Source organism: Ischnura elegans, chromosome X (genome assembly GCF_921293095.1).
Source record: "Ischnura elegans chromosome X, ioIscEleg1.1, whole genome shotgun sequence".
Lineage (NCBI taxonomy): Eukaryota > Metazoa > Arthropoda > Insecta > Odonata > Coenagrionidae > Ischnura > Ischnura elegans.
This window is the reverse complement of record NC_060259.1, coordinates 38746968-38757540: the sequence shown is the minus strand read 5'-3', so window position 1 is coordinate 38757540 and position 10573 is coordinate 38746968. Positions and strand designations below refer to the sequence as shown.

Here is a 10573-nt window from a genome sequence, read left to right as displayed (position 1 = left end):
CGAGGGCAGATATCGACAGTGATCGTAATCTAGTGATGATGAGATGCCATCTGAAATTCAAGAAATTGAAGAAATCAGCAAAGAGCACCTGGCAATTAGAGAATCTTAAGGAGCAAAAAAATCAACAGGCCTTTCAAGACGTAGTGAAGCGCAAGATAGGACTCGATCAGTCTGAAAACACAGTTGAGAATAACTGGACTACCATAAAAAGTGGATTTCAGGAGGCCGCTAGAGAAGTTCTAGGGATAAGAAAATGTGTTAAGAAAAAGCCATGGATCACGGATGAAATCCTAGACCTCATTGAAGAAAGGAGAAAGTATAAGAATACGAATACTGAGGAAGGACAGGCTTGCTACAAGAGAATAAGGAACGATATTTGCCGCCAAGCGAGGAAAGCCAGAGAAGCGTGGATGAGGATCATATGTGAGGACGTACAAAATAACCTCGTAAAAGGTAAAGTGGAAGCGGCCTATAGAATAGTGAGGAACCATTTCAAGGAACGAAATACAAAATGTAATAGCATAAGGGACAGGAATGGAAACATTCTAACTGAAAACGAAGAGAAAGCCGAGAGATGGAAGGAATACCTGGAGGAATTATACAACGGGAGCAAACTTAGCTCAAAAGTTCTCGAAGAGGAAAGTGAAGTTGAAAAGGATAACATTGGAGCAAGCATCTTAAGATCGGAATTTGACGCTGCAGTAAGAGACCTGCGAAAGAATAAGGCCCCAGGAATAGATGAAATTCCAGCAGAGTTAATAAGAAATGCAGGAGAAAAGGTCTTAACTCAACTGTATAAAACTATCTGCGATAGGTACTCAACAGGAGATTTACCTAGTGACTTCGAGAAGAACATCATCATTCCCATACCCAAAAAGAAGAGAGCTGAGAAGTGCGAAGAATTTAGGACCCTAAGCCTGACGACACATGCGTCGAAGATTCTGACAAGAATCATTTACAGGAGAATTGAACGAAGAGCAGAAGAATTCCTGGATGAGGACCAATTCGGATTTAGGAAAATTAGGGGCACAAGGGAAGCAATTTTGGCTCTTAGGATGATCATAGAGAAGAGAATGGAGAGAAACAAACCAACCTTCATAGCATTTGTCGATTTAGAGAAGGCCTTTGATAACGTGGAATGGAATTCAATGCTTAGAATTTTGAAAGAAATCGGCGTACTCTACAATGATCGTAGAATTATTCATAGTTTGTATAAAAACCAAGTAGCTGTGATCAAATGTGGACCAAACGGTGCAGAAGCGAGAATAAGAAAAGGGGTTAGACAAGGTTGTGCGCTTTCCCCCTCAATTTTTAATGTTTACATAGAGAAAGCCATCAACGAAATCAAGCAGAAAGCTTCGGGTGTCAATATCCACGGAGAAAAAAATAGTATGCTTCGATTTGCTGACGACATAGCAGTCATAGCCGAGACAGAGAAGGATTTGAAGAAGACGTTGACAAACATGGAAAGGACAATGGCCAGATATCAGCTGAAAATCAACAAAAAGAAGACTAAGATATTAGTTTGCAGCAAAAGAGAGGAGGCTAAAACAAATATCAACCTAGGAAAGCATGAGCTTGAAGAGGGGAACGAGTTCTCTTACCTGGGAAGCCGAATTACCAGCGATGGACGGAGCAAGAAAGAAATACACAGTAGAATAGCGCAGGCGAAGAGGGCTTTCTACAAAAAGAAGAATCTTCTTACAGCTGAAAATACCAGCATAGAGGTAAGGAAACAATTCATCAGATGCTACACATGGAGTATGTTTCTCTATGGAAGCGAGGCTTTGACGTTGACAGCAGCAGAGAAGTCAAGAGTGGAAGCATTCGAAATGTGGTGCTACCGAAGAATGATGAAGATAAAATGGATCGACCGTGTGAGTAACCAAGAAGTGCTAAGGAGAGTAAGAGAAAAGAGAAGCCTCCTAAAAACATTAAGCAGAAGAAGGGACAACTTAGTTGGCCACATTTTGAGGCACGATGGTCTGATGAAGACAATCGTTGAAGGACAAGTGGAAGGGAAAAAGGGAAAGGGACGGCCCCGAATGAGTTATATAGGACAGGTTACAAAGGATGTAAAAGAGAATAAATATGTAGCTATGAAGAGATTAGCGGATAGGAGAGAGAAATGGAGAGCTGCGTCAAATCAGTCTTAGGATTGTTGACTAATGATGATGATGAATCATAAGTAGTTCATTGAGGAAGCACATATATTGTTGCCGCCATAGGTGCTCACGAGAAGGTAATTTAATTGCGTTTTTCCAAAGTAAGTTATACACAGGCCGTAATTTAAAGCACGAAAAAATACATTTAAGATACTTCAGGTTTAAGTTCACCATTCGTTCCAGAGCATCGTATGAAATAAATTGAATATAATCGCTTTTTTACTAAAATTAAATATAGCCTCTAGCTCATCACTGCCAAAATGGAACATTTTTTCATCTTTTCTTTCAGAGGCACATTTTTAGTTTACATGCTCTTTTTGTTGACCTTTTATGTTGGGTTTTGTGTTCGGCTACTAAAATAAGGATCACTTCTGCCCTAGTAAATTTTTGCTCTGCCATGGTTTATATTTAATTCCGCTATGGAAATTCAATTTCTCTACCATTTATCTTTTTTCAGTCGCATGTCATCTAGGAGGATGAGGCCAGACAGCTAGTGAAAAAATAGCGCTAATGCAGATTCTGACGGCGCACAGTGGGCGGAAATCGGAAAAAGCCGGACAAAATTAAAAAATGACTTTTTTTGAGTTATAAACTTGAAACTTTGCAATTATACAAAAAAATGATTGAAATTTATGGATATGTACTTCATTTGACATAGATCTTACCCGTTACTGAGATACAGAGGCTCCAACGTGAACAAATTTCCATAAAAACGCCCGTATTCAATTTTTTCCGAAAATCTTCCAAAGTAAGTAGATGGTGAAGTTATGGGTGGATTCTTGCGGAATAAAAAACCACGTAATCTGTTGGTATAGAGTTTTTTCTTTAATTTTCCGTAATCTTAAAGAATATCATCGACAAATTGTTTCCGTGTAGTTACAAAAATACTTTGACTGTGGTAAAGGAAAGTTAAGTTCTCTTAAGTGCGCACAATTTGTGAAAGTGATTTGAATTGGTTTGTGGAACGTAGAAATTTCAAACTTCCAGGTGCCTGTAAGTACGTTTTTCAATAAATTCCTGGACATCTTTTTCAAATTAGTTATTTTAATTTATATTACTAATTTTAACTGAAAATGTCTTATTCCTTTCTAAACAAAAATAAGTTAAAATATAAATTATCCAATGCCACTTGTTAAATTCCAATCGATACGATATATCCAATATGCATTCAAAAAATGGTATGTGGCAGTGCAGCGTAGACATACCAACAAAATATTTATCGATATCATGTGTACACTACTTTACATCTCCTAAGTTTTTCACACCCGACGCTCTTACTCCGCAGATTTAGCACCTCATGATTCAGCTATCCGTCAGTGTGTTGCAAACTAAAAACAATCGTTTTTCTTGATCTCGAAATGACTATACTTTCCTGTAGGATAATAATTTATATTGACATTAAGATTAAGAAAAAATTAGGAAAAAAAGGTGAGAAATATAATTATTATCTTTCCGTTGATCATTGTCAGTAGTAAACAGAACTTGGTCGTTTAAATTCCACAGTTGAAATCATAAAGGTCAACCACCTGCCTTTCGATATAATTTTCATGTGATTTTGTAACTTCTTTTGTCTCTTTTTTCACTTTAAGCGGATGGGACGAAAAAATCGTGTCGACGACGGCCATGGATTTTTCCAGGAAGTGTCACCTAAAATTGTAGTGCCTAGATGTGAGAAGTGCCTCCGATGCAAGTTAAATTCTTTATCAAAAGTTTATAGATAAATGTAATTAACCAAGAGAAAGTTGAAATAAAACTTCAGCCGTTACCTATAGTGCCGTTAATCAAACTGAGAGCTAAATGGGAACTCATGACTAGGAATTCGTCTGAAGCATCCACTTGTTGCAACATTTCCTTATATTGAGAGTGGCCCGAACTTCTATCAAAACCGTACTTAGAGACTAATATGCATTTCACCGCACATTTTAATTCTTGAGTGGTGGAAGTGGTGGCTAAGCAAGCTATTATTCCCGATATAGTGTGGTTCAGTAGTGCTTGAAGGTTTACTTCGCACACGGTCTCAGTCATTTTAATTCCTTCGTTAAAAGCTGCCTTTTTTGCTAGCGCTATTCTGTCATGGCTGGGATTCAATTCGTGTCCATGGGTCAGAGCTGTCCTACGGAAAGACCGATATCGAGTCTTGGTCAACTCAGAGGCAATCATCAATGACAGTGCCTCTTCCACTGTCACCTCAGTGTGGACCTTTTCACTCGCCCTCCACTTTGAAAGAACTCTCTTAGCTTAATTTCTACAATGAGGAACTTGCATGGGTCGTACATTGCTCTAAAAACTATTTTGAATGAGTAAAATGGATATATTAGCTCGCAAAAATACCTTCAGTTTCTCCATTCAACATGAAAAGAAATAAAAAAATTGCATTTAAAATCGAGAAAAATTTCTCTGAGCCGACCACTGCGCGAAGACACCCGAGCGTTGCCGAGGCCAGGCGTGACGTCATAGGTGCCTAAACAACCGTAGGGAGTTGGGAAATACGCTGAGCGCATGATGTAAAATTTGTTTTGAGGGAGTATTTAGCCGCTCATCGTCACTTTATTTTGTTCTGTTATTCTTGGGCAAGTTTTCCTATTGCTATTGTGCCACGATTATTACTTGGGATATTAATAATGCGACATCGGGATGATGAAGTACAAGCGTTTCACTTCTTATGTTTTAGTTATCAGAAAAATGGATGATAACGTTGCCACTCGTTCGAATAGTACACCTGAAATTCATCTACATCTACATAATACCCCGCAAGCCGCCTAAAAGGCGTGTGGCATGGGGTGTTAGGACACCAGCTTTTTTTTAGGACACCAAAAATTGATGCCACGACCCTCATAGAATTTGTTAAGACAAATTATTTCTATACGTCGGCGGCAAATCGAGATGTAAATGAAACTTGTAATACTAGAGGATAACGATCGTAAGCTGTGCTGTTGAATTTGGCAGCGCCGAATTAGCGGAGAAGGTAGTCCTATCCGTCCTACGGTACGAATTCACAGCAAAACAGTCTGCACACAATCCACATGTGAGATCGCGAATCGGTTCCGCTGCCAACACAAACAAGCCACAACCTATTTCAATAATATAGGTAAATCCATAAACAATATACTAGCATATTCCATAAAAATATGGTGGGAAATAGGCAAATACTCTTATCAAAAACTGGAAGTCACTGTCACATTCTTATATTCATCACGTACAACTTACAATAACAGAGCTCGTTATGGTGGAAACAACTATTTATTCACTGATTTAAACCCTTAAATTAGCCCACACAAGTGACACAGGTGACTTTTCTCACTACTATTCGTTGAAATAATGGAATAACAAACTTCACACACAGTTTTTATTTTAATAACTTGATCGTGAAATGTCATATCTACGGTGAACAACGGAGATTAGCACGCCACTGACAATTTTTGCACTACTGTTAGACATTTATCGATAGCGTAATGGCACTTTTCACAATTCAATCACGATGGAACACTGATAACTCTTGGCCGATATTTTTCAACCTTGTCAAACTTTGTGCATTACAACCACTGGCACTGTGATTATTATCAATAGCTTAACGGGAGATGTCACGCTGAAAATAACACTATTTTGGTACAAAAATGTTCCTAGATGTCTTCAATCAGCGAGCAAAAGTTGCATTGACTGGAACTCACCCCATAATACAAGCACATACAGTCCTAAACGACGAATTCTCCGGTACCTACGAATAAACGGATGAAGTTATTGTATATAAAAGCATAGCGGACATTAGTAAACATCAAAATCGTTCTAATTACATACTTAAATGAATGATATGCCGTCGATAACATCAACTTACAATTAACGTATCCCCCTTCCAACGGCCGTGGCTCACAATCAGACTCCTACAACGATGTTATTTAGGTATTGTAAAATTTTTGGTTTAACTGCTCCAGTTTAATATTTTATGCCCTTACTCAGATATTAATATTATAAATAATGCAAAATATGAGGGCTTCCAAGCCTCTTTCGTCGGATATTTATCTTTAAATTGAAAATAATCAACACGTCTAACAAACGAAGCTCTCACAACTGCTGGCAACTATTACAAACAATCACAACAATAGCTTCGCGTGATGTTTAGGCACCTTTGACGTCATCGAGGCTTCGTCGGCAGTGGCTTGGGGGGTGAGGGAGTTTTTCCCGCGCTTTAAAATTCGTTATATTTATGATTGAATATCTCGCGAAGGAAAACTCAGATATACATGCGGTTTTCTTTGTTGTATTCAGAAAATAATTTTCTGTCCGCCTGTGAAATAAAAAAAATTCATGCAAGTTCCCCATTAGCTGAGCTGCTGCAGTATCTCCCTTCTCTCGCAAACTCACAGATGCCACGAGAGCAAGCTCAGCAGTAGTAGTAGTAGTTCTAAAGTTTCAATTTTTCTTCTAAGTGATCGAACATATGAGGTGCGAAATGTTTTTTTTTGCCGCCCCGGAGTGCCTGGCAAATAAAATATGAATTTTGTAGCATAAAGCTGAAGGGAGAATTTTATTTAATCAATCAATTTGAGAGGAATAGATTTTTACAAAAATACAATACCAACCGGCTGTCGCTGAAGTATCAGCAAAGTGATGCATAGCAAATTCTGGAAATGTCATGGATTCAACTAGTCAATTTTTGTATCGACACAAAAATCGTTCATTGTTTCGAGAACTCTCTGCCCATTTCTTAAGTTATGGCCATAAGATGAGTATTGTAAGGAAGGAAGTATAGTGAGGAAGTCATTGAGAAATTTCAGAGCATAAGGGTCTAGTCTTAAATTCATCCCCCGCAATAATTAATGCAGAATATTTTATTTCTGAGTGAACGGTTTTTTCCCCAATTTAAATATTACTTTATAGATATAAATTCATTTAATAATGTGAGGAGGCATTTTCATATGAATGGCGGAAGGAGACTAAGTAGGATTGAAAAATAAACAATTAATTTGTAGAACCCATGGTTATCCAATGTCCTAATGAGTACACGGGGAAGAACGTGTGGTAAATGTGTAACAGACACGAGTAATATAAGTATAAGGGTATAAAGAAGGTATAAGAGTCTCAGCTGGTGTCTTTCTGGTAGGTCTTTTTGTATGAGTCCCAGGAAAACAACTCACTTTTTCGAGATTTGAACGCTTTTAATAGAAGCATGGTCTTCGACCGTATCCAAAGAAAACGAAATGAACTTCAATGAAACGTGCACTTACCTCGGCTGAAAAACCTCCAACGTCTTCACCATAGACAATTTGAGAATCGGTGTCATGAAGTAAAACATAAAAACGGAGAATGCTGAGCGTTAAAACCCATAAAGCTTCAATAACCTTACTGCGTTGCGGCTAATCCAACTCCCGACGGGCGGAGACGAACCCTGCCGCGCGTTCGAAAAATCGATGTAATTTCCGGCGACGCAAACTTATTTCAAAGATAACTCCATTAGCACCTCAAGAAATCTTCAAAAAATGCTCTCAAATAAGTTTCTCCGCGTGACTTTACCGAAAACCCATTTGAAACTCTACCAAAATGTAAAACTTTGTCGAAAAACAGTGTCCGCCACTTTGTTACTGCACGGAAACAATTTGTCAATGATATTCTTTAAGATTACGAAAATTAAAGAAAAAACCCTATACCAACAGATTATGTGGTTTTTTATTCCGCAAGAATCCACCCATAACTTCACCATCTACTTACTTTGGAAGATTTTCAGAGAAAATTGAATACGGGCGTTTTTATGGAAATTTGTTCACGTTGGAGCCTCTGTATCTCAGTAACGGGTGGGATCTTTGTCAAATGAAGTACATATCCGTAAATTTCAATCATTTTTTAGTATAATTGCAAAGTTTCAAGTTTATAACTCAAAAAAAGTCATTTTGTAATTTTGTCCGGCTTTTTCCAAATTCCGCCTACTGTGCGTCGCCGCCATAGGGGACATCAGGGACGCGTCCCCTCAATATTTTAAATTTTCCGGGGGAGGACCCCCGAATCCTCCGTCCTGTCCCGGGGGGGTGCCCCCGGTCCCCCCATTTTCCCCCCAAAAGTGTTGATGCTGACGACGCCAGTGCCTACAGATGTGTAAAAACATCGATTTGATTTTTTAAATCATCGATCTGATTTTTTAAAAACATGTATTCTCATTATCACAGTTTATTTAAAGGGCTTTAAATGGAAAATCCTACAACAGGAAATGAAACCACACCCTACATCAGTGGTTCCCAACCTTTTCTTGTTTGAGGCACCCTTGGAAAGCCTTTCAAAAGTTCCCGGCACCCTTATGAGGAAATAGATATTTAAAATCTCCGTAGCTTTTTTATTATTATTTATTTATTTGTTTAATTTCGAGAGTTTGCATGCAACAACACCTTATACCTAGTCCTAGATGATATGAGAATACTGTTTACACTGTTTCTGCCTTAATAAAAAAATAGTATTACGATACAAATATGTAATTGTGACAAGTTTTACTGTAGTTGCACAATGTATTCAAATAGTTACAGTGTTACACTATGATACAAGACAAACACACAAATAGACCACAGTGCACCATGCATGTATACTCAGTGTGGAACTTGTGATTGATGCTTGGAACACAAACTCTTGATATCAGGTCTTATTGTTGACAATGCCACCCGCATATCGTCCTCAAGTGAAAGAAGCCTATTTCTTTGTTTCGATTTTATTGTAGCCATGGCAGAAAATGCCTGCTCGCACAGATACGATGTGGAGGAGGGCAAAAGTAGAGAAATAGCTTTCTGACCCAAATTAGGGTATTCCCCCAATGTTGCATGCCAAAAAGCTGCCAGTGTCACGTCACTCTTCCCAAATTTGACTTTCAGTGTTGAATCAGCAGACATATCAAGAAATTCGTCACGTTCTATTGCCGTGAAGTCCAGCTCTTCAGCCATGTCAGCCAGTTCGAAGGGTGATACAATCCATTCTAGTTTTTCTGTAGGCAGCGATGGAAAATACTTATCAACTGCTTCTCTCAGCTGTTCCAAGTGATTAAGAATAAGAGTTTTTACAGTTCCAAAGCCGTTATATCCTGCTTGTTGAAGAGAAGGGAAGTTTGACACATCGTCTCTCTGAGCAGCCGACTTCCATGATTTCAGCTTTCTCTGGAAACCTTTCATCTTGTTAACTGATGTTACAATTCCCTCAAGTCTTCCTTGCATTGAGAGATTTAGTTCATTCAGCTTCATGAAAATGTCTGCCAAATATGACAGCTTCAAACACCAAGTATGATTTTCAAGCAGCTTTATGAATATATCATGTCTCTCCTCTCGGAAAAACGCTTTTAATTCTTCTTTGAGTTCAAGAACGCGGTTCAGTACACGACCTCTTGATAACCACCTTATGTCAGTATGCAAAATCAGTGAAATATGATTCGCACCCATTTCGTGACACATCTTTTGAAAAACTCTATTTTGCAGTGGCCTGGATTTGATTAAATTAACCATCTTGACAGCCTGGTTTAAAACCTCAGTTTACTCTTCTCCACACGTCTTGGTTACTAAAGCCTCTCTGTGTAGGAAGCAGTGAGTTGTAGTTATAGATGGATTTTCTTTCAATGCCCTGGTGATGAAGCCTTTGTACTTCCCTATCATCGACGGTGCACCATCAGTACATATGCCACAACAGTAATTCCATGAAAGACCATGTTCAGTGAGGTACGAATTTACAGATGCAAAGATATCCTCTCCAGTAGTTCTAGTCTGTAACCCTTTGCAAAACATAAACTGTTCCACAATATCCTTGTCAATGAATTTGCAAAACCCAAGCAGTTGGCATTTTCCAGCTATGTCTGTACTCTCATCTACTTGCAATGCGAATTTTCTTTTCGATTTTATCTGCTTCACAACTTCTTCATTAATATCTGTTGACATTTCAGATATTCTACGGCTGATTGTGTTGTTGGAAATAGGTACTTTCGAAATCTGTTCCTGAGCTTCTTTGCCAAGCATTGTTTCTACAATTATGTTGCATGCAGGGCCAATGATTTCTTCACCAGTTGTATGAAGCTTCATTTTCTTTGCTATCAGCTCTGCTACTCTGAAGGAAGCTTCAAGAGCAGTGTCAGCTACTGTTACCTTCTTGACCATTTTGGTAGCCGCCTTACTTTTCCCTTCTAACATACGAGAAAAATATGCCATGTCCTTCTGTGACACAAAAGGGTGTTTGCTATTGAGGTGCCGCTTGAGCTTACTAAGTACCATGGCCTCATTGCTGAGTGTAGCTCCACAAACTAAACACACAGGACGCGGATTATCTTCATCATTGTTTGAAGTAAAACCATATGCTAAATAGGCATCAATATATGCCCTTTTCTTCGAGAGAGATGCGTGTTTCCCCTTTTCGCAATTTGATTCAGATGGAGCAGGTACACCTTCAGTGTTTGACTT

At 38.6% G+C, this 10573-nt stretch overlaps 2 protein-coding genes across 2 annotated transcripts; both read right to left on the bottom strand.

Moving 5' to 3' along the window:
* Window positions 1-8731: 8731 nt before the first annotated feature.
* On the bottom strand, window positions 8732-9304 carry LOC124171130 (protein FAM200A-like). The gene has a single exon (XM_046550268.1). The coding sequence runs from the start codon at window positions 9302-9304 to the stop codon at window positions 8732-8734; it is 573 nt and encodes a 190-aa protein (XP_046406224.1).
* Window positions 9305-9658: 354 nt separating this feature from the next.
* Window positions 9659-10273, bottom strand: LOC124171129 (protein ZBED8-like). The gene has a single exon (XM_046550267.1). The coding sequence runs from the start codon at window positions 10271-10273 to the stop codon at window positions 9659-9661; it is 615 nt and encodes a 204-aa protein (XP_046406223.1).
* Window positions 10274-10573: the final 300 nt, after the last annotated feature.